The sequence below is a fragment of the Ochotona curzoniae genome, unplaced genomic scaffold, assembly GCF_017591425.1.
Source record: "Ochotona curzoniae isolate NIBS_2020 unplaced genomic scaffold, NIBS_Ocur_1.0 contig_2754, whole genome shotgun sequence".
Classification (NCBI taxonomy): domain Eukaryota; kingdom Metazoa; phylum Chordata; class Mammalia; order Lagomorpha; family Ochotonidae; genus Ochotona; species Ochotona curzoniae.
This window is the reverse complement of record NW_024465582.1, coordinates 19,396,203-19,424,098: the sequence shown is the minus strand read 5'-3', so window position 1 is coordinate 19,424,098 and position 27,896 is coordinate 19,396,203. Positions and strand designations below refer to the sequence as shown.

The following is a 27,896-nucleotide window of genomic DNA, read 5'->3' as shown; positions in this document are numbered from 1 at the left end:
TCACTTGGGAGCATAACCCAGCTGCAGCTGAAAGGCAGAGACATACACAAGGTATATGTATTCTCAAACATCTGCTTACAAGTATCAGCGGCTCTCTACCCACTAGGGACCCAATAAGATCAAATTTTCTGGCTTCCATGGATGGAGGTGCCATGTGATTGATTCATATCAATGAAATGTGAGTAGAGGAACATGGGTAGCTCCAGGGCCAAGCATTTATCTTAGAGTGCTATGAAGATTCCCCTAGAGTTTCTATTTCCCTGTGGAAACAGTCCCCGATGGCTGCACATCATGCAGAGTTCCTGACTTACTAGAGCACCCCCTATCTTCCATTGAACTTTGGTGGAAATGCAGCATGAGCAAAAACTAAACCTTGCTTGCTTAAAGTTACTGAGAATTGAGGGCGCCTTGTTTGCGACATAATTATATAGACTTCCGGTGTGATACAGTGAGTCTAACAAATGACATGCCATGAAAACTGCTGTCTTTCACTTCTCCCAATTGCATTCCTGAATTCTTTCGCTTGTCTCTGTATATTACTAAGTAAATAGGAATTGTTACTGCATTATCATCATCACTTGGGGGAAAAATGATACTAATTAAAGTTAGTAGAATGGGAGGATTGATTAATTTTTAAATACATCCTGAAATGTAACCAAGAAGCGAGTATCAGTTGTGAAAAGACATGGAAGAAACTTAAATGGGTATTACTAAAGCAAAATAAGCAGCCTGAAATGGTTATATTCCCAACTACACGACACTGAAGAAAGGCATGAGGTTAGCAGAAAGATCAGTGGTGGCCAGAAAGTTGTGAGACAGAGACTAAGGTGAATACCGATAGTTAGGACAGTGGAATCATTGTGTATGATCGTTTAAAGGCATACACATGAAATTACCCATGTGTCAAAGAGACAAAGAAGTGTGTAACATGAATAGTGAATCTTAGTGCATACTGTGTGCTTTAGCTAACAGTTTACAAGTAGTTTACTAATTACAATAAGATTACTACACCAGTACAACATGCTAATAGTACAATAAGCTAGAGCCGGCATTGTGGTGTGGCATGCTAATGTTCAGCCTGCAACTGCTGTCATCCCAGATAGGTGCCAATTCATGTGCCACATGCTTCCCTTCCAGTCCAGCTCCCTGCCTGCTAATGTGCCTGGAAAGGATGGAATAAAGTCCAAGTGCTTGGGCCCTGCACTTACATGGGTGACCCTGAAGAATTTCTGGGCTTGTGGCTTCAGACCAACCAAGCTGCAGCCATCGTGGCCATTTGGGGAATGAACCCTTAGACGGAAGACCTGTTTTTGTATTTCCGTCTCTAATTTTAAATAAAAAGGCAGGCTTTTGGAATCTTTACAATAGAGGAAACTAAGGCAAGGAACGATATGGGAATATTCCACAAGGCTCAAGGAAAATGTACATTATTTTATTTCATATTGTACAAATGAATTAGAGAGGTTTTCATACTTTCTGTTCAATGTTTACATAAATCTGAAGCTGCACTAAAAACACTTTTGATTTAAATAAGAAGTATGCAAGTGAATTGCAATGACATGGCATTCTAGAGGTTCCACCCAAAATAGGTCCAGGTAGCCCCCAGACATAATGGCCAGAAGATCAAGAACTCCAGAAGTGGCACATCAGGCACCACTTTGTACAGTGTGGCAAAGGCTTTGACACTTCAGGGACAACAGTAAGCTGTGCATGCACTAAGGGAATTTACTGAGCTCAGAGCATTTCACTGGTCCCACATTGAAAATACCAACTTTGGCATCTTATGACTCAATAGGTCTGTGTCAGCCAGCAGGTTCTGGCAAGATCAGCATCACAACAGAGACCATAATGCAAGTAAAACCAAAGAGCCCAGATCTGAAGCTTGCTAGAGGGAGTGACACAAGTAACTGCAAACAAAGAACTGGGTACCAACTGCAGTAAGTAAAATCAAATTGTAGAACTGTGGGTGACACAGCTTAGAAACCTGCCCCCAAAGAGAAGACTCTGCCAGAAGTACAATGACCAAGAGCAAAACAAGACAAAATAAATATTACTAAATACTCCCCTGCAAGGGAGCAAAAGCCTTTACCAAACTCAGAGTTAACTGAGGAATACACTGAGAAAATGAGATACAGAAATCAGCAAACTCAGCATAAAGCTTCTTACCAACAATGAGAAACACATACAGGAGTTCAAGGAGTTTAAGGAGTATGCCACACAGGACAGAGCACATTGGAATAAACTCAAGCCGAATTACTGGAAATAAAGGACACAACAGAGCAAATTAAAAATTGAGTGGAAAGTCTCAATAATAAGAATGAAGGGGGCAGAGGAAAATCTCAGAGTTGGAAGATATTTCTTGTCACAATGGGGAAATAATCAAAAACCTGGAAGCAGAGCTGGGTCAAGCTAAAAAAAAAGTATTCAAGAATTAAGAGACACTATTAAAAGGCCAAACATATGTTATGTGAGTTCCAGAAGTTGCAAAAAGAGAAGCTGGGTTTTAAAAATGTATTTAATGAAATAATAAAGGAAAACTTCCCTAATCTGGGAAGAATTTGGAAACAATATCCAGGAAGGACACAGAAATTCCAAAAGTGTTGACCAAAGTGATCTTACAACACATGATAATCGAGTTCTTCTCACATCGAACAAAAGGAAAAGACCCTTAAATGTGCACGTTAAAAAGCTCCCTGCTCGTGGCCTGGGAAAGCAGTCAGGGACAGCCCAAAGCCTTGGGACCCTGCACCCTCATGGGAGACCTGGAAAATACTCCTGGCTCCAGAACAGTGCAGCTCTGACCATTGCAGCAGCTTGAGGAGTGAATTATCAGACAGAAGATCTTCCCCTCTGTCTCTCCTCCTCCTCTGCATATCTGCCTTAGCAATAAAAATAAATAAATCTTCTTAAAAAATCAATTGACATATAGAGGAATGGCAATTAAATTCACAGGAGACCTCTCACGGGAAACTCTACAGGCAAGAGAATGAAGCAACATACTCCAGTTTCTAAAAGCAAAAAAAAAAAAAAAAAAAGTTGGCACAAGATAATGTACCCAGCAAAGATTCTTTGTCTTTGAAAATGGAAAAGAAAAAGTTGAAAAAACAGAACACTTCCAAACCTGCCTTACAAATGATATTTAAAGATGTGCTCTTGACAGAGAAAAATTAGCACCCACAAAAACCAAAGGCAAATGTGAAGAACATCCCAGTAAAATAGCAGAATACATCAATGAACAATCCATTGCTAAATGACAGGACCAACTTGCCACGTATTTAGATTAACCCTAAATGTAAATGGCTTAAATTTATCAATTAGACTGGATTGAAAAAAAAAAACATCTATTTGTTGTCTACAGGAGACACATCTCAAAGATCAGCACAAACTATTTCATGGATTGATGTTTCCATTTAGTTTCATTTCTTCAAATCACCTTTTTTCTCATAAATTCTTCACTGACTCATAGATCATACGGTAGCATCATTTCCTTCAAGAAGGTTGATTTTCATTTCTTCAGTAACACATTAGTCATTAGATAGCATGTTATTTAACTTCATGGTGTTGTAAATTTGTTTTTCTTCCAGTTGATTTTGTTTTGTCTTATGGCTTTTCATTTAAGGGGATGTATAGTAACTGTATAATGGAGACTATCATATCAAGATGTGAGAATACATTGCAGTATGGATCTCTACTTCCAGAAAAAAAGGGACTCCCAATTAAACCAGGAAATAGATCTTGACAATAGGATGCTTGACTCTGCCACTGTCCATGCCCACAATGATGGATTTATGAGTGTTTATGAAGAACTATACTACTTTAATAACATATGAGAACTCATTGGGAGAAAGAGGTTTTGGGGAGGGGAAAAGGGAAATCCCAGGCCCTATGGAACTATATCATAAATTGATAATTAAAAACTGGAAAAATATTTTAAAAGAAAAAACGCCAACAGAAGGAAAAAGTATGCTGTTCTTGCAACTGGCTCTGCCAGCTGCCTTTCATATTCAAGGTTTTAGTTTATATAGCCTATTTTCTATACCACACCATATTACAAACGATAGTTTACTTCATCCTTGCCAATTTGAGAACACAAAGCAATCTAGATTTACTCTGAATTCTTTTTATAACATCTAATAAGTGAAAGAATATTTATAAAATCTGACCATGTGTTAACTTTTCTGATTATGTGCATTTGAAAATAAGTATGATTTGTTGCTTTGAAGGAGCAAAAATTTAAAGGAATCCTCATTATCTGTCATTATGAACTGCTTATTAAAGCTGCAATCAATAAACAAGGGCAGAAAAATAAGTTCCAAGCAGATTGAAAATATTTTTCATTACACTTGAAGTAAACATTTGGAATTACCTAAGCAGGGCAAATATTTTGTAAGCACAAAATGAAATTATGAAGACAATGCCTCTATTTTAAAAACTGGAAATTTCTGCTCCTCAACAAAAACAAAAAGAACTGCCCAAGTTTTGGTGTCACAGGATGTCTTGGCTACATTCCACTACTTTCTTACTGAACTCACTGGATTGTAACTGTACCCAACAACTTTATCCAGAAAACTTGATTATCCTGTAAGAGATTACAGTCTCACAATCTCAATGAGAGAATGAAGGCATACAACTACTTGCAGAAGAGGCAAATGTGGGCACACATTCCGTCGGAAATAAAACCGTTGCAACCATGGGGCTATAATGAGTTAAGCTGTGGTGCGCAGCACCAGCATCCCATTCGGTTGCCAGTTCAAGTACTACCTGCTCCACTCCTGGTCTGGTTTCCTGCTAGTGCAGCTGGAAAGCAGACCCTTGCACTCATGGAGACAAATCTAGACCAGCTCCAAATCTTGTGGTCATTTGGGGAGTAAACCAACAGATGTGAAATCTGTCTCCTCTCTCGCTCTGCATCTTGCTTTTCAAGTGAAGGAAGTGAATCTTTAACAAAAAGAATTTTTAAGCTTTATAAATTATGATAAAACAAAGATTAGTGTCATTAAATAAAAGTAGCTTAGAAATTAGAAATATTCGGTAAGAAAAGCATTCTTTTAAAAAAGATAAATACTAAAATGCCTACAACAGAAGCAAAGAAAAAGGTAGGAAATCTTGAAATTCTCCAGAAGATAATCTTAAATAAACTTAAGAGTTCAGCTAGGGCATGTGCATCCCAATGCTACTCAAGAAAACAGAGACCTCCCTGATGTGTGAACCCAGTTCACCTGTCACTCAGAGGGTTGAAGAAGAGAACCAGCCGCCCTGGCCATCTGACACCAAAGCTCTGTCTCTACATGCTCTCATCAACAGCAGCACAGACGTGTGTAACCCTCAAACAATACTTCACAATAATTGACGTTCTACTGGAACAGAACACAGGTCCTAACACCTGTCAGTGAGGAAACACAAGGCAAGCTGTGTCCGTTAAGGCTAATACATCTCAGGGGAGAAATAACATTTGAAAAGATGAATTTTAATTTCCTCATGTTCAGACATCAGCATTCACTTTTAAATCAGACTTTAGAAAATGGATGATAGTAAAAATCAGAGGAATGAAAATCAAGACTGAGACTAACTGATCATTAAAATTGATATCAAAATGGATGGAAGGCAATGACAGTGATGTTTCTAGTATTGCAATTGTATTTTTCCTTCAGGACTAGGGAGGGGAGCTCTCGGGTCCTTGCTTGGTTCCAACTTGGGGTCCCCACCCTCTTGCAATGACCATCAGGATCACTCCAGACACCCCTTAAAACAAATAACCAAACAAAAAATCTAGGATAGAGAACAACAAGGAAAGCTTAGAATCAGACAGAAAACAGCGTGGATTCACTTATGCCTTACTAAGTGAGATACAGAGATTAGTTACTCCTCACTACGGTATTGAAGATTTCTCTGCACACCGCTCCTAAAACTGTTCTGCACCTAAACTGTTGACATATGTCTTGTTAGAGTTATAAGCCAGTCTAGACTACCCCAAAAAAAAGCCAGGTTCAGCAAATTATGCTTCAGCACTATAAAATGCTAAATATTATAATGAAAATAGACACGAGACAGCTGAATAGTAATCTATTGCCATTTTAAGGTGTATAGAACCCAGTCATGTATAAACTAAAATTAAAAAGTCAATGGAAGTAGTCACAGGATGTGGTTAAGAACTTGCATTTTTTTTAACATATTGGTTACTCAATACTATGTCAATTAATTCCATAACGTTATCAATTGTTGCTGATGTTATGTTGGGGATTTTAATTGATTGGGATGATACTCTGTCGGCTCTACATTCAGACCAGAGAAGGTCTCCCCAACAAGCCGTTGAACTTATCTGGACAATAAGATGCTGGACTCTATGCTTGGTATATGCTTGCAATGAAAGAATCTTGACTGAATTTGAAATGTAATACAGCAACAAGGTGGAGGAATCCACCATAGGGGGAGGGTTTGAGGAAGAGTGGAGGGAATCCCAGTACCTATAAAACTGTCACATAATGCAGTGCAATAAAAATAGATAGATAAATAAATTTTATCACATAAAAAAGTTGGTGCAGTTCATGCAGTTGAGGGAATACACAAAATGGAAGCAGGAGACCCTTCAGGTAGTGAGCAGGATATGCATAATTCCAAAGCAATGAGACCTGAAACCACAGGGACTTGAGAGCTTGAAGGGACTTGAAGTGATGACTTAGATACAGATGTCATAGAAGCTTCACTGATAACAAAGGGAAAAAACAAGCTGGTGCATTCATGAGCCAGAGGCAGGATGGTCAGGCTTTGCTGCAGCAGCCTTTGGCAAGTCCTGGGGTCCAACCTGGGGTCAAGTCCTGTCAGAATAGGCCATAGAACTACCTGGAAAGTGAAGATCCAGGGCTAGAAGTGGGCCTAGTAGGGAAACTGTGGGCACCTCTCTGATGGGCTGCAACTCTAACGAGTGAACGTGAGAACCATGCTGGGGGTGGGCCTGGTGGACAGTCAGTAGCACCCACTGACATAAATGTGGGCTGAACATTGGGGTCAGTAGAGCTGAGCTAGGCTGCAGCACCCACTGATGTTTAGGAGAGCTGAATGAAATGCATGATGGACAGGGCCACTATGCTGCACACACCTTCATGCAAAGGAGCCGAGACTAGGTGTGGGCCTGAGAGGGGTTACTGGGGATCCCTCCAACTGGGCTGTAGTTCCTGCTTGTGTGCATGTGCAGTGAGTGTGTGGTGGATAGGGTTAGGCTGGGCAGCAGCATCTTTTGGTTTGCGTATGATGGAGCTGGGGACAGAACTGACCAGGCAACTGCAACCAGCACTTTGTGTACAGGCTAAGGTGGATGACAGACTGAGCTGGAACCCATACTGGCTGGCACACACAAGAGTCAGGTCAGAGGTCACCTCTGGCAAGGTTTCTTTGGGCACCCTCCAACACCAATTGGACCACTGGACTCAAAACTCCAATCATGGGGGGAAAAAAAAAATCACAGAATCTGTGGTCTAACCGTGTAGTGCATGTGTCAGAATGGGCCTCTAAGGTTGCTGAGGCCTCTACAGTGAGAACATGCCTAGATTCACATAAGGGACATGGCAGCTCATTGAGGCATATAGAGGATGTCTAGTACCATGGAAGAGAATGGAGGGCAAAACAAACTGGACAACTCTCCCAGTCAAAGCTTTGACTACAACTATCTGGGAAAATAAAATTCTAAAGTGAACTATGTCAACCAATGGACCTTGGAAGGATTTCCTCAACCTTGAAATAATGAAATCACCACGATATCAGAACTATGCAAACCACTTAAGCAGCACGCTTGGAACATGTCCTACATCAGGGACCCTGGGCTGACATTGAATACTGAGGCAGTTAGGCTGCTGGGAATAGTCCTCTCCCCTTATATTAACCCCTTCCGCCAGATACAGGAATTAAAAAAAAAAAAAGAAAACAATTGTCTCCTGCACTTCCACGTATATCTCAGTCCTTCCCACCCTGATCAATGGTCAACATGGGCATGCATCCTTTTAAACTATATAATAATTATCAAAAATAAGATTTATTTTAAAAAAAACAAATGACAGATCAGATTGGATATCTGCTGCCCACAAAAAAAATACACTGTAAATACTAAGGAATAAATATTAAGTAGAGGGGCCAGCACAGCAGCATAGCATTCCCTATGTGCAGAGGTTGTAGTCATGACTGCTCCATTTCCAATCCAGCCCCACCCTATGGCTTGGAAAATCAACTAAGAATGGTTACTGCCCTTGAGCCCCTGGCCCCATATTGAAGACTCAGAAAAAGCTTATTGCACCAAGTAAGTCAGCTCTAGCCACTGCAGCCATTTGGGATGTAAGCTAGCTGATGCAAGTCCTCATTTGTCTTTTCTTTCTGAAAACCTCCCTGTCAAATAAAAATTAAATCTTTTTAAAAATGCAGATGTAAAGTCTTCTCATGCTAGCCAAATCCTAAGAGTCATGCTAATACCAGGCTATGTGTAACTCAGAACAAAGAATGTTGACATTCATGAAAAGCCTTTACAGAGCGACAGAAAATTTCACCAAAAGGATAAAACTGAGTGTGGACATAACAATTTCAAACTTTATGAAGTTGTAAAATAATACATTAGGAGAAATGTCCAAGTTTATAAAGAATTCAACAGTCTCAATAATTGATAGCATGGGCTCACAGAAAATCAGTGAAGATATAAAGACTTGAAAATGCCATCAAACAATTTGAGTGAATTGATGTTTATAGAACATTCTGCTCAACAGCAGCAAAATATAGACTTTGATTAACTATGCTCTGGGCTATAAAACAATGACAAATTGTAAATAATTGAAAACATACAAAGCATATCTTCTGACAGCAATATTAAACTGGTAATAAATAACACAAAAACACTTGGAAGAGTCTCAAATATTTGGAAATCCAGTATCACCTCCCAGGTAATCCATTAAGTCAGAGAAGAAATCAGAATGACAAATTGGATAATTCTCGAAATTAAGCGAGATGCAAGTGAAACTGGGCAAAGATGACAAGTTACATTTGGATATAAGATTTTTCCAAACACCGATTTTAGTTTTCACCTTAAGGAAAAACATAGAGCAAAAAACAGATTCAACCCAAGGCAACCATGAAAAAAAAAAACAAAAATATCTGCACAAATAAGCAAAAATAAAAATAGGAAAAAAAAAAGGCTAGACCCTCTTTCAAAATGATCTTTAATTTCTCGAAGATCCTGGCAGTATAAGAGGTTGCTGACAATTAAAACAGATTTGGCCAGGATCAACAGAGCTCTGGAAGGGACCCAGTTCCCACACAGCCCAGACACTGAAAGATGTCATCCAAGATGAAGAATCCCTGTTGCTTCTACTGCCCCAAATTACAAAGCATTTTGAGGTATCCTAGTACCAGTCAGTAAAAAATTATGTATGCCTAACATGAGAGGTTCTGAGAGACAAATTGCTAGTGAATCCCTCTCTCAACCTTGGATGCTTGAATTAACTATCAGGTTAAACTGTTTTCTAAATAATTCTAGAGAGATTAAATTCTAAGCCTTTTTTTAATTTCTAAAATCCCCAAAAGACACAATTAAAACCATAATCTCAGGCCATTGTGGTGGCTCAGCAAGTGAATCTTCTGACTACACGCACCAGCATCCCATATAGATGCTGTTTCTAATCCCAGCTTCTCCAATCCAGTTCATTGCTTATGGCCTGGGAAAGTGGCAGAGAATGGCTCACGTCTTTGTGTGTCCCTACATCCACATGGGAGTCCTGGAGGAGACTCCTGGTTTTGGATTAGCTCAGCTCTGGTTATTGTGGCCATTTGGGAATTGAATCAACAGATGGAATATCTGTTTCTCCTCTCTACAAATCTGCCTTTCTAATAAATAAATTTTCATAAAAAGTTCAACTCTTAAGATTTATTTTGCTTTGATTGGAAAGATCGGATTTACAAACAGGAGAGACAAATAGCTTCCATTCATTGGTTCATTCCCCAAGTGGCCACAACAGCTTGCAGCTAAGCTGATTCAAAGCCAGGAGCCTGGTGCTTCTTTGGAGTCTACCACATGAGTACAGCATCTTAAGGCTTTGGATAATCCTCTACTGCTTTCCCAGGGTATAAGCAGGGAGCTGGATGCAAAGTGGAGCAGCTGGGACATAAATTGGTGCCCATATGGGATCCCATCACTTGCAAGATGAGGCTTCATCCATAGAGCTATTTTGCTGGGTCCAAAGTTCTCAGCTTCAAATGCAACATGTTTAATGACATACAGGAAAGTAACTGCTACTCTCATATGCATCAGATTAGTAATTCATGGATACTAACACTTCAGGATTTTTCATCAGGACCTACTAACAAACTCAGTCATCATATTAACCTTACGGTGTATTTCCCCACGTACCTGCCATTCAGTCCCTGCAGATTTCTCCAGCCTCTGCTTCTTGCAGTCAGTGCAGAAAGAAAAGTCTTCATACTTAGTTTATGTGGGAAAGAGTATAAGCAATTTCCTATCACAATAATTTCTAATACAAGATTACACTGAAAATTTGCTTCAGGATTGAAAGCAACAAAATACATGGTTTCAGTTTAACAAAAATAAAAGGGGGGGGGAGACACAGATGCTTGACATAACAAGTTATCCTTACACAAGCCAACAAGTCCAATCCCTTTGCATTTGCAAGGGATATGTCAGACTCAGACCAGGGACTTGGTGAATTCTCCCAAAATAAGAACATTAGTTTGAAGCTGAGCTTTGTTACAAGATTCATGCTATTTATTTTCCTCATTTTCAAGATAAGTATTATATTACTTGAAAGGTAGAAATTGTCAATCTGCTTGTTCACTATTCAAATGGCCAGAGCTGGGCCAGGCTGAAACTGAGAACTGGGAGCTTCTTCCAAGTCTCCCACGTGGATGCAGAAGACCAAGGCTTTGGGCCATCCTCCTCTGTCTTCCCAGGCCATCAACAGGGAGATGCCTAGGAAGCAGAGCAGCTGGGACTAAAACTAGCACCCATAGGGAGGGCCAGCACTGCAGAGTATTAGCCTGCGCCGTCACTCTGCTGGTACCCTTTTTCTTTTCTCATCCCATTCAAGCAAAAAAAGTATTTAGATATGTATTTTTATAATATTGAAACATTAGTATATCCACTATTTAAAACAACATGCTTCTAAAAATCTTGAGACATATGGACAGCCATATGGCCTAGCAGTTACTTGCAACACAAGAGTGCCTTGGTCCGAGTGTCTTCTGCACTCCAGATTCCAGCTTCCTGCAAATGTATACCCTGGGAGGCAGCAGGCGATGGCTCAGGAGCTTTGTCCCTGCTGCCAAATGGGAGACCAAGACCCAGCCTTGGCACAGCCCTGACTACTGCAGACATTGGCATACTGAAGTGAACCCACAGTTGCTTGTTCATTCTCTCTCACGTTTATATATTATACATACATACACACACACTGGTAAATAGGAAAATCAAGAAAATGCTATTATCCATTCTCTTTAAGGTAAAGGAAAACAAGTATATCATCTATGTCTTATAGCTAAAGAAGATATAAAGTAGATCCTGCTAAATATTCTAAGGAGGATTCAAATCTACTCAGCAGAACTCCAATGCAACCTGCTGCTATATGGACACAACTCACAACTCATCTGTGCTCTTTGCTTACTCCTCTAACGATACTATCTTGGCTCATTTTTCAGCTCTTTTTGTCAGTGAACTGGCTTCTCCTGCTAGACTTTGGATACTACTTGGGTAGTATCATTTGAAAAATTGCATTGAAAATAGATGGTTATTTTATACCACGGTAGACTCCTGGTACCTTAACAGGCTGAATTTAAGCTTCTAGAAACAATACTTGAGTAGGTTGCATGTGTCATCCTGTTCACCCCAAGACTTAAGGATGCTCCTATGGCCTGGGCAATCTAACCCACATTATGTGAGTCCAGCGTTAAAAAAAAAAAAAAAAGAGGAAGAAATGAGAAGGTACAATAAATCAGCTCCACAAAAATGGAATGTGAGACAGAAGATTAGCTGTTTGGGGAATTGTGGGTTTGTTTTTGTCTTGTTACAATATTGATTTCAAGGGGTAAATTTATCTGAAAGAATTCTAGCAAAGATGTTTTGATTGCCTTGATGAGCCAATTACAAAGTCGATACAAATCAGTCACCGCTAACTTTTCTTTTTGAAACCAAGGAAATTCATATGCATGGAGCAGCAGAAAAATGGTACATCATCCTTCACAGGAAGAGCAACAAAATTGTAAAAGTCACTGAAATGGCTGGCTTTCTTACTATTGATTCCACTGCACATAGTTTTTTGTTTTGTTTTTTAGATTTAACAGAGCACATAGTTATTTTTTTAAGAGCACATGATTTTTAATATTTTTTAGAAGACCATGAGTTCCAGGCTGCCTCTGAACACCCAAGATTTCTGACCCACCAATATTTCTTAGCCTATACCTGGAAGGGAGCAGATGAGTCATAATGCTGGGAAGCTCAGGTATGTCTCCCCACCCAGAAAGAACACCCTCAGTTCACTGCCCAACCGTCACTGGCCCACTAACAGGCAATTGAGCAAGGACCCTGGCCAGCACTTCCCAGACTTCGGTGAATTTTAGAATCAACAAAGGATCACCTTTAAACTATATACTTTGGCCCTCTCATTCTGAGTTACCAGATCTGAAGTACAGCCTGGGAATTGCCATTTTGAATAAAGACACTAGATAAATATCCTATGATAGGAACTTTTAAAGCAACATCCTGAGGGGGAAAAAAATGATGCTGATGTGTAAAGCTGAAAATGTTCTGAACAACGAGGCTGCCGAAGAGCCTTGTAATAAACACATTGTAAAATATCTGTCTGAGAGGAATGAATTCATAGGTGTAGCTGCAAGCACTTGGCCCTTGCATCTGAAATATGCTTTGCTAATGAAGGAAAAATAGCTATCGAAGCAGTAGCAGCTGAGAACTCTCATGTGTCCCTTGCTTGAAGCCTGTTACATTCAGTCCTGTAGACTGCTAGAATCCCCTTCCAAACCCTTCATATTATCATGCAATATGACATATCAGAGATTGTGATCATACAGATTTAGGATTAAGGAGCAATGGGACCAGATTTAGGATCATGTTAGTCAAGTCAAAAGCAATGTGGCCAAACACTCTGGGTGAAAAGATGACTTGACAACAGAAAGACACACCCTGGTCCTGAGTGGAGGTCCCGATCCTGACCAAATCAGTGAGGAAGTAGAGGGAAGGGAGGCAGCAAAGGCTTTGCTGCTGCCGTCCGTTGGACATTCCTATCAACTGCCCCCGACAGGCATTCCGATCCACTGAGCATGCTCAATCTATGTGACTGATTTTTTTTTTTTATCAAGTACATCAACAAGATCACCACCATACAGGCTTTATGAACATCAGACCAGCAAAGTGACCACGGAAAGCCATTCCCAAATTTGTCATCAATGGACCCAAACTTAGGGAGAAGAACTGCTTCGATCTGTAACAATGGTTTGAGTCCCAGCCTCTAATTTCTTCCTTCTCAAACACTCCAATTTCTACCAAAGGGGCAATATTTGGGGAGATGCAGTCATTTTGTTGGTCAACAGGAGCAAAGAAGCAAGATGATGTCCTAGCAGTGGATCACAGCAACAGCCTCCTCCAGAACAAAACCACCACTGGAAGCTGCCGGACCACCGTGCCAACTAAGTGGAGGAAGACCACCATTTAGAAAACTTCATGTGAGCCTTATAGAAGAAACTTTCCAACTCACTTCTTTGTTTTTGCAGTCTTACCATTTCTGATAATTAGGTGTGGTCTCTCAGTCTGAAACAGCCAAGACATGACTCACAGCACGGAGGAGCCTGTCGGTGAGCATCACTGGATGGTGGCAAGTTAGAGGTCCACTGTGTTGTGTGTGTCTGATTCACAGGCACATATGGAGGCTGAGGGACAGTGTGTCACTGTCAAGGGTGTGTACACTGAAAGGTTTGTGAAGTTAAATTCTGGAGATTGTCTCAACCCTCCCTTTACTCCAAAATAGTAAAAATGTGCTGTGAAGGACCAATGAAGCCTGAGCCACAACTGTACCTCTCCTCATTTAAAAAATGTACAGTCTAGCTGAGAAGGAAGTGGCTACATATCAAAATAAAGCCATTATTCCTTGTTCAATTTTAAGTGCTAAATGCATCCTTTGGAAATGTTTTTCCCAGTTTTGAAGCATGACTGCACATATGCTTTGCTAAGAAAACTTTTTTAAAGGTTTCTTGCTGAAGGTTTATGGAAAATCTCTATCTCCAAAACTATGTTTTCTACCATCTTTGCATGTAGTCTGAAATAGCTCTATTTCTTGGGCTGGAAATTTTTTCTATTCTCTTGAATGCTTTTATTCTGAAACATACGCTCCTGAAGAGTTCAAGTTAAAATGTATATAGGTCATTATCAGAAATATGGCCTTGTGAGCTGGGACCAGAAAGGAACATGATAGGAACAGGAGGGTACATGAAAGAGTATGTAAAAGCAAGATGGGTGAGAAGGGGGTTGTTGTTGAAGGGGTAAGAAATAGGCAGATGTATTACACCATTGCCTTCTTATGCTCAAGTAAGGAGTGAGGCAATCTACTCACTGAGTCATAGCACCAAGTCTTGCTACCTTGATTCCCTGTATAGTGGAGAAATAAAACCAAGTAGCTATAAATGATGCATCTTCCACCTTCCCTTCCACATTTAATTCACATTTTTGAAAGTTACTGGTCATCTGCTATTTCCAAATATGTAAGGAATTTGAAATAATCTGAATTAAATGGAATTCCTGCCACCAAAGAACTAGTGGTCCAGGGGGAAATTACTTTCTATGACTATGGCAAAGCAATGGTCTCTCAACACATATTGGTCTTCTTTTTCTATGCGTTTTAGAAATGTTTGGAGATATTAACCTCACTCTTGGGATGCTGAACAAGGAAGATAATGGTAGTAAGGTAGGACCAATAGAGAAAAGTATCTTTTCCATTTACTTTTTCTAGTCCAGTTATTGCAGCATTTGACTACATCCTTTCTGAACTCAACTTCCCCATTTTCCTCTAGCTTCTTACATGGCATTATATTCATAAAAAATGTAGTTTTACCTGAAGCCACTTAAACGGTTGTATGTAGCATCTCAAGAAGGATAGTATTCGCTTCTAGAAGCTTGCAAAAGAATGTTTTCACAATTTTATATAAATATGGGAAAGGAGGGACTCACAGTCACATAGATAAAAGCATTTTTCCTTTATGATTTGAGGGCTCCTACAAAGATCTTCTAATGTCCTTCCTACTCATTCACAATGTTATTTCACAACTATAAATTTCTCTGAAAATTGAAGGCTTTTCAGACTTTGACAACCAAAATGACAAAATTATCCTTCATTGGACACTTATCTAGAAAGCAGAGTGCTAGATGTTTTCCAAAGGAAACCAAGCTAGTACATTATGTAATATCCATTCCTCACAACTTTATGACTGGTATTTGACAACTAAAAAATACACAGAAGTTACACGACTTATTTGAATCATACTTGCCTTACGCAAGTATGTCTAACCACTACCCAGTGTCGCTTCCCTAGGTCTGTAATTTTTCCTCTTCAGTAAAATCTCTTAGGAAACAGTCACAGTAACATTTGGAAAACATGAGGGAAAACCATAATCTTACTACTGATGGATTTATGAACTACCTGGCAGTTTCTTACTCTTAGAGATTTACGCAAAAGCAGTAAAACCTACATCTGCAAAAACACTCATGCAGAAATTTTTGTGGTACCTCTACTCATAATAGTCCCAAATAGAAGATCCAAATGTCCACCCAATCAGGATACAAATAAGCCATAATAGATGCATGCAATGTCCAGCGATAAATACTATGACTAAAGAATAGAGATTATGAAAGAAAGCAACAGTCAGGCTCCACTGCAGGGGACTGGGTATAATGACCCTGTATAATGACCCTGAAAATTTGAAATTCATGGGACCAGCCCTACTTTTTAGGTTTGGTTGTGAACTACACTCGCCTCTTAGTAGGCAAAGTTTTCCCAAACATTATTCCTCAAACACTGAGAATCACTTAGGGAACAATCTCTGAAGCATGGAAACATGGAGAACTTTCAGGAAAGGATCTAGCACTCCAGCAAATTCAAGAGGCAAAGTTGCCAATAAAAATTCAGATGATCAGTTTCACAGTTTATCTTCACTGCTGAACATGGACCCCGTTAGGCTCTCAGTGGTTCCATTCCTTTTTCTGTACAGGGAAAAAGTTAGTGGCACCTAACACTGAGGCTCATTGTGTACATTAGTGAAATGCTCCAGCCAAAGGGACTTGTAAAGTGATATGAACATACAGGGACTCCATAAATGGGAGCCTTGTTAACAGAACAAGATCTGCAAAGACCCAGAGATCATTAGGCAGGGTCTGTAAGTAGTTACAATGAAGAAAGCAAATAGTGTATTATCCTCTAATTTTACAAATATCAGTCATGAGAACTAGAGTTAAAGAAATTATTTCATACATTAAACATGGTTGTGATATGGTATACATGCTTGAAGCTGTAGGATACATCAGTCTCTCATCTTCTGTAAGATACAAGGCCACCCAATGAAATTACTGGGCAAACAGAGACTCTATGATGGTCTATGTCAATCAGTGGATTCTCCAATGACCACATCATGCTGGGAGTGGTGAGAATGGCAGCAATTCAGAACTGTTGAACTATCAAAACCACTTGAAAAAGACCCTCGGAGCATGCCCCACATCTGGGACCTGGGGTGGGTGGGAGACTGGGTGGGGTTTCTCCCTTAAAATCTCCTTTTACATCAGATATATTAAGGAAACAATAAAATAATAATTAAAAGATACAAGGCCACCTAAGAGGTTTAGAGGAGCCTGTACACAAGACATCTGATCAACCCATGTGTTTCAAAAGGACCGAAGCTCTGCCTAAAACAATTCCCAACTTTCCCTCCATAAAAGCATGAATGAATCCAGAATGTATGAAACTCCATTAGGACTTAGCTTCATAGCTTAGCAGCCTCCTTGGAGGCGAGAGTGCATTTCCTAGTGCCATACTCACTCCTTGGTAGTAAAAACAGAAGTAATATTAACACTTCCATTCCCTTGAGTGTCCTGTAAGAGACTAAGTTGGGCCTTGTCCCCACCTTCACTTAACTATTGAAGAAACATAGGTTAAACCAGCTTTTGGAATTCACTTCAGCCCCTCTATAAGCCTTTGGCTCCTAAAGTTGTATACTGTTTTTCAGACAACTCAGTTATGATATATAAAATCCATTTTGTGTTAATGACACATGGCTTATCTTAACAGTATAATTTACTTGGACCTCATCCAATTCCTTCGTTTTTGCTACTCACATTTCCGTATAAACTTTTGTGTATCCACAGGAAGAAATATACAGTCATCTCACTTCTGTTATTCAAAACACTGACACCTTAGATGATGCAATTGTTCAACGGTTGATTTATTATGCTTCAAAGGACATGAGAGACAACAATGTAGGTTTGATTCTTAATGGTAAATCAGTGTCAGGTCCTCAGTAGAATCCTTAAGTGATCCAACTATACCAGTGGGGATGTGCAAAGATTTTTCTGCATCTCTACCAAAACCATGTATCTCTGCTGTTGGTTCTTCACCGTAGCTTGTTACAGTACCTGTTTTCATCCCTTCAGATGCAGATATTGAAGCAAAGCTAACAAAAACTTCAAGGGCAAACCATGTCCTTTGAAAAGAGGACACAAATGCTTAGAAAAAAAAATTTAGAATATGACTATTGCAGAATGAGTAACTAAAACCCCATTTTCTTGGTTCTCATATGACTTATCTTTTTTATTGATCTATGTGGAGAACCTGGTTTACATGTATTCAAAAATTTTTTTCCACACGAGTTAAATTTTTCCTTTTGTAAAAAAGGATAGCTCTTGGAAAATTTTTTTTTCTTCCAGAAACGATTACCTTTTGCTTCCCAGGGCACTAACCAATTGTGCTCACTTTCTGGAATTGGTATTTCTGAATGATTTCTATCATTCAATACTGTATTGTGTTTCATGGAAGGACTGATTTAACCTTTCACCTAATGCAGCCCCTTGGGGTTTTAGTCAAAAAGGGATGAAAATGGAGATGGGATAACCAGGATCTCACCACTGGTTCACCCTGAACTCTGATTACTGTCTCAAAATGGTGCAAAGCAATCTCAAGTAAGGGCATTTTTCCCTGGATTCTCAATTATTTCCAGATCTTCACTCTGTAATTCATCCCATTTGCTATTGTGAGTTCCTCAGTCCATTTATATCTTAATATCTTGTTCAGATTGATATTTTTCTGAGTAAGAGAGTAGATCCATCACCAATAGCAGAAGTTCCTTCCCACATCCAACATAAAAGATAATTAGAACTGAAAGTTCAACTCCTAGCCCATTCCATTTCAATCACAGATTCTTCCCTTATTATCTGGCAAATAAGCTAGAAAATAACTACTGACCCTCAGGTTTACAGCAACTCCAGCAAAACTAATATTTTGAGGGGTTTTGTTCTGTTTTGTTTGGGGGGGGAGGTATGTTGTTTCGTTTTTTTGTGTGTGTGCATTTAAATTATATGTTTTTCTGACTGTAGACAATCATTTCAATAGTCTTCCATTATGGTTTTATAACAGGCCATTCTCCCCTGATTGTGATTGTTATTTTTCTTTTCCTCCTCAGATTCCCCGAGAAATCAGAATGCTAGCTGGTGAAGTTCTGGTGTCTCTTGCTGCACATGATTTCAATTCTGTGATGTACGAAGTCCAAAGTAACTTCAGGATCCTAGAGCTGCCAAACGAGTTTGTTGTGCTTGCCCTGGCTGAACTAGCAACAAGTTATGGTATCAGGGATATAATCATACATATTTTCCACAAGAAACCACCCCCTAGAAAATTGTCTGCAACCCTCATGGGAGCAAGTAGCAGAAGGAAGAGCATCACTCTCTTGTGTGGCAAAGAATACGATGCAGCTACTATGCTCAGGAAACAAGCCTGCTGAACAGCTAGTAGTTCAGGCTGCACTGAATCTGCCTGCACTGTCTCCCAACCTCACACTCTCCATCCAGCTTTGTGCTTGTGAAAACATCTTCTCCCTAAGGCATACTCTGAAATTCACTCTACAGTTACATGGAGAAAGGTTTTCCTACCCTTAATGTAATTATTGGGCACTTGTTATGTATCAGGCATTGAGGGCACAGTCAGGGTTGGGTGGGAAAGATTGACTACAATAAATATCCAAATGAACAGGTGCCACTGACCACTAGGTTCAGAAGTCCATGCAGCTAGTACTTGCTTGGTTTTCTAACTCCTTGACTCTCTTTGATCCTTTAACCACAGCCTAGCATTAAGTGAGGGAAGGAGAAAGAGGAGTGTCTTGTTACTGCCCTTTACCTGCCACCTTTACACCACCCTGAAATGTTTGGTGTTAGTGCAATGGAGACTCAAAGGAATCCAGTATGGGAAGATAAACTACTTTATTTTCATCTTTGTGCTTCTCCATGCAGTGTCCCAGAGCATCCCCTTCATGATGATGACCCTGCTCACAATGCAGACCATGCTCAGACTAGCCGAGGATGAAAGAATGAAGCAAACTTTCTGTATAGGTGGGTAATCCTAGGATTCCCTCTTTGCTCGAGACCAGATTACATACCAACAAGTTAAGCCAGAGTCTTATTTTTCCTTTTACTCCAGTCTTCCCCTTTCTAATAATATGCCTACCACATGGAAGTCCCTCTTCAGAAAGTTCTCTCTCAATCCTCTTAGTTAACAAGGTACATGCTACCATCCAATGTTACAGACAAGGCATGTGAGAATTGGCAATTCTCCCAAGATGGTGACACAATGAGACACACAGGGGACATTTAAATCCAGATCTCTATAACCACTCAATCTATGTTTTTCACATTGTCCTATTTAGCTTCCACTTTACCAGCCTCCTTATTTAACTGGATCATACTCTCTGTGCAATGAGTGAGAGCTTGCTAACTCTTGGCAGTCAATTAAACTTTGATATCTGATTATAATGAAATATTACATTTCATTATAAGTGAAGGAATCAACCAAAATGCATTATAAGAGAAGGAATTAACTAAAAATTCATTGTAAGTAAAGAAATTAACCAAAATACAAGTAACCCTAAAATAATGGGAAATAGTGAATCAAGCAAACTATAGTCACAAATCTCCTCTTTCCAAACCTGAGAAACATCAAGTTTCTCAAGTAATCAAGAAACAGCAGAGAAGATTGCTAAGGAATCCTAGGAAAGCACAGCTGCAGCGTGGAAGGGGTTAATGGATGAGTCCAGAGACTCAGACTCCTGTCTCCGCAGCCACTTTGCTGCCAGGTGGCCTTGGATTCTGTTTGCTCCAATGTCACCCCTAAAACCATCCTGAGCGATTTCTAAGATCACTTTTACCCTAACATTTCTATGTTGTCATATATAAAAAGGCATGATGTTAGAAACGTCTTTTACCTGTCAAGTCAATCTCATCTATTCATTTCCTCCTTTCTCTCCTCAATAAAGGTAGCATTTTACTATTTCATGTGCCTGGAAACTGCCCTGAGTATTTTAATGTTACCATTTCATGTAACTCTTACAGCAAGTCCATTAGGTGGGTAATATTTCTATCATTCTACAGATGAGAAAATTGATAGTTAACTAGGTCACTCAGCTGGTATGCGAGACAAGACAGCTCTCAAAGGACATGAGCAATACAGTAGATTTCACTTTACAGTCATTCTTACTATCCCTAAATACCATCACAGCTTTCACTTTGTTCCTACAAATAAACTCTGGATTAATAGAACCTTACCATGTTAACATCCAAGAACAGAAAATGAAACAAGGGAATCTTGTTACAATTGCAGAAAACTTCTCCATTTGTGTTACAAGGCTTTGTAAGCACGCTTTCATCATCAAGCAACTTTTAGCCTGATTGTCAGTGAAGTATAATATTTAATAGCCATTTGCAGCTAGTTAATCAGCAAGTATAATCTCTTGCTGGCTGCGTTATGCACCATCAGCTGACAAGATATCATCTCTTCCTTCTTATTTGCTTATTAGCCAGTGGTACACACGCATACATGACTATCATAAAATGTAGCTAAAGATTCTCAGATCAGTTTGGATAAGATGTGCATAAGTCAATAAACAACCAGTACTAGAGCCAATCTTCCAGTGTCTTTTCCAAAGTACTCATTTTCTCAGAGATGCCCTCAAGGAAATGACCTATGAAATGGCTTTACGAGTCCATGAAATGGGTTGCATGATGACTGAAAAAAAAAAATTTTAACACATCTGAGGCAAAAAAAAAAATGAATAGTATTTTAAAAGCCGAATACTTTTATTGAATTAAGACACAAAGAAAAGCATATAAATCAAAAATGTATAGGTTGATGAGCTAATACAATGTTATCCACGTACCCATCACTCAGGGCAAGATGTGACAAGTAACTAGCTTATAGAAGCCTCCATCCCTTTTACTTCCTAAGGAGAACCACAGTACTGATTTTATAGCATTGATTTCTCTTGTTTGAGACTTGCACATGCTGTTCTGTGTAGTTGTAGTCCATTTTCATTTCTTAAATATTTTATATTTCACTTAACACATAATCGGGCTAGTTCATGTTTGATGCTATTAACATAAAAAGCTAATGTAAATAGACTTGCCTAAGATTTTAGTGATTTTATGTACCTCTATATAATGTATATATACCTCACACTGGATTCGCTGGGTCATATAGAATGTATATTCAATGTTGTTATCTCATGTTTAAGCATTATCTAAAGTATTCATATCAACTCCCACATGTAGTATGTTAGATTGAAGTTCATCTTAGACTTGTAACCATTAGCATCAAAGTCTTAAGTTTTAGTCATCATGGATAATGTATCTCATTACAATTTTAATTTACCTTTTACCAATATTACTGCACACTTTATATATTTGATAGAGTCTTGATTGTACAGCAACTACTAAATGTTAGCCAATCATCAGTATTTTGGTGTCAATTTACTTTATGGTCCTTCTCACCTTATATTTTTCTTAGTCTGTTGTTGTGTTTTTTAAATGCAGCCCTGGAGAAGTTCAGCAAGGCCATTTACAAGTATGTCAACCACTGGAAAGATTTCCCCTATCCCAGATTGGATGCTAACCGGTTATCTGACAAGATCTTCATGCTGTTCCAGTACATAATGGAGAAATGGGCCCCGACAGCATCACCTGCGCATGTGAGTGTGTCCTCAGTGTAACTCAACCTGCATTCTCCAAGTCTCTGACTAGATTCTCTTAATGACAAGATAGTTAAGCTCACTCCATCTGGACACTAGTAGTTTGTTTTCAAGTTGATCAAATCTTTCACTTTCCGCCATTTATTTGTTACTCATTCTTTCAACAAATACCTATCAAATCTTCATAAGTCAAACACTGTTACAGGTGATGGGGAACAGCAAAGATTCAATAAACCAGAATTCCCTCACTCATAAATTGATGCTTCAGCACATGGAAAGAACAAGAAACCAGAAAAAAAATGAGTAAGCCATATTTGAGATGGGTCACTCATTAAACAGAATAGTTTCTGTCAATTTCTTGTCTATGAATATCACAATTAAATAACGTAACATCTTAAAAACGTGCTTGGCTGGATCAAAATACTGCAAAGCCTTAAGCAGAACTAATTAGAAAGCATATTCATATGTATAATCCCATCTTTAGCGTGTTTAACGGCTATAATCTTCTAAAGTAAGCTAAATTATGTTCTATTTAGGTTTCTATTCTATATTATAAAAGGTTTAACACTTAGCTATCGTCTTTAGTTATTTCCTTTGTGTACTTTGAGCTGTTATATATCCTGGGTTGATCAAATTACTAGCAAACAAGAAATTTTTAAGACATTCCAACAGAACATTGTCCTTCAAGATACCTGGAAAAAAAAGTCTGAATTCTTTGTGATGGCTACTCCTCTTATTTCCCATTGGGAGAGTCAGACAAGTGAACACAAAGTGAGAAAGTGGTGGGAAAGCTCAAGAGGGAAGCACTTCTGCTGTCCCACATGCTGGGAGGACTGAGGATGCTAACCCCACAGATGGCACATTCCGTGGGAGGGATTCATTGCTGCCAGCTGGAGATAGGATAACATGCATACTTGAGTGTGATCAAAAAGGGGACAGAAGAAAAAGGGGACAGAAGAAATAAAGTAGAAGGGCCCAGCACCGTAGTCTAGTGGTTAAAGTCCTTGCTTTGCATACACTGAGATCCCATATGAGAGCTAGTTCCATTCCCGGCGACCCCATTTCCCAACCAGCTCCCTGTTTGTGGCCTGAGAAAGCAGTCAAGAATGGCCCAAAGCCTTAGGACCTGCACCTGTGTGGGGGACCTAGAAGAGGCTCCTGGCTCCTGGCTTTGAATCAGCTCAGCTGCAGTCGCTTGGGAAGTGAATCAGATAGAAGATCTTCCTCTCCGTCTCCCCTCCTCTCTGTATATCTGACTTTCCAAGAAAAGTAAAATAAATCTTAAAAAAAGAGAAGGTAGAAGACAAACAAAACATGTTGTCCTCACCACATAATGAAGAATATTGAGTGCTAAGCAGAGCTGAAACTTTTCTCTTATAACATACAAAACATTTTTTCCTCTCCTTTGAGGCAAATCAACATTTGTGGCTCTTCATTTCTCTACACTTTGCACCTCCACCTTGCCTCTTAAAGGATTTTAGCAAGCACTGGAGTGTCAGGAAAACTCATTCAAATGTTAACATGAAAGATGGACCAGGTACAGAAGTGGATTGATGGAATTATCAAGAGACCATAGACATTTCAGGTCATTTATGTAAGGCACAGCTGATATTTGTTAATTCTCTATCAGAAAAATAAGATGAATAATAGAATGAACAATTCAAAATCTAAAAATAAGGGAAAATGAAAATACCTGGGTGAGGTCAATATTTCTGACTGAAAAGATCTTAAAAGGTCACTAGGATGAGAAAAAAAATGCAAGAGTTTGTGACAACACAAAATGGGTATCATTAATATTTTGACAAGAATGTTTTTATTATTTTAAATGAAGACATACTGATCAGTTTGGGAATGTTCACAATTAGAGTTAAGAACAGAAACTGGAAATACGGGTAACACAATCACACAAGTAACAAGCGAATCGATGGTATTGATTACACAGAATTGTTCAAGGGGTGTTGCAGGGGGATGTACCAAAATTGGAGTTCTGCTGGTGTTAGGAATTAAGGAACAGCAGAAGGATCATTCCTCATGATAGATAGTGGAGAATAAACCACTGAACAAGAAGAGGCAAACAGAATGAGATTCTAGAACATATGAAAGAAAAGACTTTCAATAAAAGAGCTACAAAGTTCTTAGTTACAGAGCTCAAGCGAGAAAATCCTTGAATAGAGTCCATTGATTGGAAACGGGTGACAGATGACCATCCAACTGACAGCCTTGAGTAAAACAAATGGCTGCTGCAAAGTTTTGAGGCGGCTTACTGTATGAAATTTAGCCAAATCAAGTACCTCCTTCCTCTACAACCCTAATTCGAAGTCCACAAGGGTCTGCAACCCCTTCGTCCATGTAATCAATATTAAGATTTAGAAAAACAAAATAAAGGTAGTGGTCAAAAAACAATGCAAGACAAACAGAACTGGCTGGAAATAACAAGAGTAAAAGTAACATCGAATCAATGCATTTTCAAATTAGGGAAATTTTAAATTTATTAATACATTAAAATTACCAAGAAGTTAAAGAATATGGAAAAGAAAGGTGAATGATTGAAATTAATACTAACTTGGACATGCAGGTAGGTATGCGTTAACACACCTCTTGCCATGACCTTTATCTGAACAATTTATATAAATTAGATTTCATATTACATGATACAGATTTACAAGCTCCTCCTCATCCCCTTCCTCCTTCCCCGACTCCCCTTCCCTTATTTTTTCCCAAATTATTTCAATAGCATTATTGACTTCAGAGTCACAAGCTTAACATGCCAATATATAAAAATGCCATGACATACCAGATAGATTAATAAAAAAAAAAAAAAAGGAAATCCTACTATTCTTCAGGAGTATAGACAGAGGCTGGAATGGCAGCTCAATCCCAGGATGGATCTGAACACTTTTTGAAAAAGACTTTAAAGAATCTTTCCCTAGTTGAAAGTTATGGGGAATGAACGTACAACTCCTGGTGCTCTGAGAAACGTGTAAAGAACACAGTGAAGCCTGAGCCGTGGTATTCATTTGCTGCCTCTACAGATTTTGGTCATCATTAAGGCCCAGGGCCCCACAGTGAGCTTGCTGCTGCACCGAGAGGACCTCTATGAATACGCCATGAGCCAGGTATCCTGGCTCCTGAACCAATATAAAGACAAAGAAACCGACTTTCACATCACTCAGGTAAGGGCTACCGTGCCGAGGATAAGCATCAGAGAATCTATCCACACATTGTCTCAGGGTGATTCTTCTCCAGAGGGTCTTTTGGGACTGTGGGGTAGAGAAGAGATAGAATGACGGAATATCACATCCTAAAGGGGTGGAGAATTTCCGCTCCTAGCTGCTGAGACACCGACAAACATGGAGGAGTTTCAATCACTATGGGAAAAGTGCAACTGCAGGAAAGTCAGAAATTTTCAGTATTTTTCTTTGACATCCCATGCTGCTGCCTCAACAGCACGCTTCAACTAACCTATGAAGGCTTCCCTTTCAGAGTCTAAAGCAAATATTGGCAGCAGCCGTCCTCTATGACATTGTCTTTCCGAGGAACTTGAGAAAATCCATCTTCATCAATTTACTCCACCAGGTGAGAAGAGCATGGTTTCTGACCTGATTATTTTATTTTAACCCATTTTCTGTTGTTAACATGCGCCTCCTGATTTTTCCCCTCCCCATTCAGATCTGCAGGGTTCCAAAACCTCCGGTGAAAGAAAATGAAATTGAAGCTTCTGGCTGCTTTCTCATTCTAGGTAGGGCCCTGCATCTGGTGGTTTTAAACAAAGCGCCTCCCCCTGATGATGCCAATGGTGGTTACGGGAAAGGCTCTGCTAACAGTAACAGGGGTTGCCTGGACACACATACCATTTTGTCAGAACACAGTATTGTACATCTGTCCCTCCACCCCAACACACTCCCAGGGAAAATAGGCAGAAAGACCAGTCATGCCATATGTCTGGACTGGTGGCTTCATGGAAATAAAATTTTCAGTTCTCAAACTAGAACAGTCCCAGCAAGGCAGAATGATTTTTTTTTAAAACTTGAAATAATGGAAAAGTGCATCAGATTCAGATACCTCCTCTCCTGGACACCTTTTAGTATTGATGCCTCTTGAGCCACTAGTCAGTCTTCACATCTCTGTCACTCCCTCCCTTTTCTCCCTGCCTAGACAAAACAATGTGCTGTATCACTTGGTGAGAAGACCTGACAGCACAGGTGAATGAGCCAATAAGGTCCCATGTCAAGAGATGAAACTGTTGGGTCCATCTTACAGGAGAACAAGCAGCACAAAGCCAGACACATCTGTTGTGTCCCCTAGCTAGTCATCTCCGCTACCCCATTGCATGCTTTCCTGCTATGTTCTGCTTCTCTCCTCCACTGAGCCCTCTGCCTCTACACTTTCTCCTCTTCTTCCTCCTATGCTCCAGTTAAGTCCCTTGGTAACTAATTGCTCTGAAACTAGCTTGCTTTCCTCCAGCTAGGCATCACCTCCTTCTCCCCGCTTTTCACCCTGCCTCCCTCCACAGACCTCTAGCAACCTGGCGTACTAGGCCCTGCCCAGTCCCCGCAACACCACAGCATATTCTCACCAAGGCTTCGACTGGATCACTTCTTTTTGGCAGGGAGGACTCTGGTCGTATTGAGCCAGGGCCTACTATCCAATGCCTTCTCACTTGGTTACACCTGGAAACACCCAACTTCTCAAATGAGGGCACATTCACAGGCAGGAACAGAAATGAGCTGAAGTATATGAAGCTGATCACTAGGAAGTGACCAAATCACTTCATTTACACCGTGACACTAAATGTCACTAAATGTCACCTGATGTCAGTTCCTGACCAGCAGAATAGTGACTGGATAAGGTTCACAACAGAATGCCTACCTTTCCATGCACAACTACCTTCCCAGGGATGAAAACAACTGCTTACAATCCCAGTATTTCTCACACCTGCAGCCCATTCCAGCCCTGCAGACCTGGTGGAATTTTTTGATGAACAAATAAGAAGTAATAATGAGAGCATCCGGGTGGGAGTCCTGACTTTGTTAAGATCGGCTATCAACGCTGAAGGTAAACACAGGGATGAAGCCAAAGGGGCTTAAGAAGCACACTGAAGCCATTTCATGAGTAATCCTATCCACTGCCCTTTGCATGCCACATAACCACATGTGCAAGCGAAACTCTTCTGTATTCTACAACCCTGACCTTTCAAACCAGCCTTTTCAGTTGCCTCTACTTTCATATCTACGGGTATATCCAATTGAGTAGGAGCAATAGAATTCTTGAGAACCAACATTAAAATCTCGAAGATTTGGATTAAGTGGTTGATTAAAGGGATGGAGAGAAACATACAACTTGCTAGAAACTGGTACATGTAGGAAAACAGAATTTAAAGAACTACCATGTTTTATTAAAGATTCCATATGCTTTCCCCTAAGCCGGTACCACAGTGTCTTTTACCTTTACTATAGTTAAGTTTGGAAACTGTCAGACATTGTTCTTTTTTCGAGTCTTATTTTTCATGACACAGTACCTTACACTCAAAATATTAAGTGCTTCTTACTACTGATAGTGTCTTTAAATGGTTGGCCACAGGTTTTGTTGTAAAATATAAAATAAAGATGTATCATAAAATTGATAATAAAATATTT

General features: G+C 39.6%; 1 protein-coding gene across 1 annotated transcript in view; it reads left to right on the top strand.

Annotated features, from left to right (window-relative positions):
- Positions 1-13,820: 13,820 nt before the first annotated feature.
- Positions 13,821-27,896, top strand: part of MROH2B (maestro heat like repeat family member 2B) — a 54,372-nt gene continuing 40,296 nt past the window's right edge. Inside the window, exons 1-10 of the mRNA XM_040977674.1 lie at positions 13,821-13,848; positions 14,893-14,954; positions 17,402-17,512; positions 18,712-18,871; positions 19,535-19,633; positions 22,106-22,260; positions 25,293-25,433; positions 25,744-25,836; positions 25,930-25,999; positions 27,202-27,315. Of these exons, the coding sequence (XP_040833608.1) occupies positions 13,821-13,848; positions 14,893-14,954; positions 17,402-17,512; positions 18,712-18,871; positions 19,535-19,633; positions 22,106-22,260; positions 25,293-25,433; positions 25,744-25,836; positions 25,930-25,999; positions 27,202-27,315 (1,033 nt within the window). The remainder of the gene's footprint in view (positions 13,849-14,892; positions 14,955-17,401; positions 17,513-18,711; positions 18,872-19,534; positions 19,634-22,105; positions 22,261-25,292; positions 25,434-25,743; positions 25,837-25,929; positions 26,000-27,201; positions 27,316-27,896) is intronic.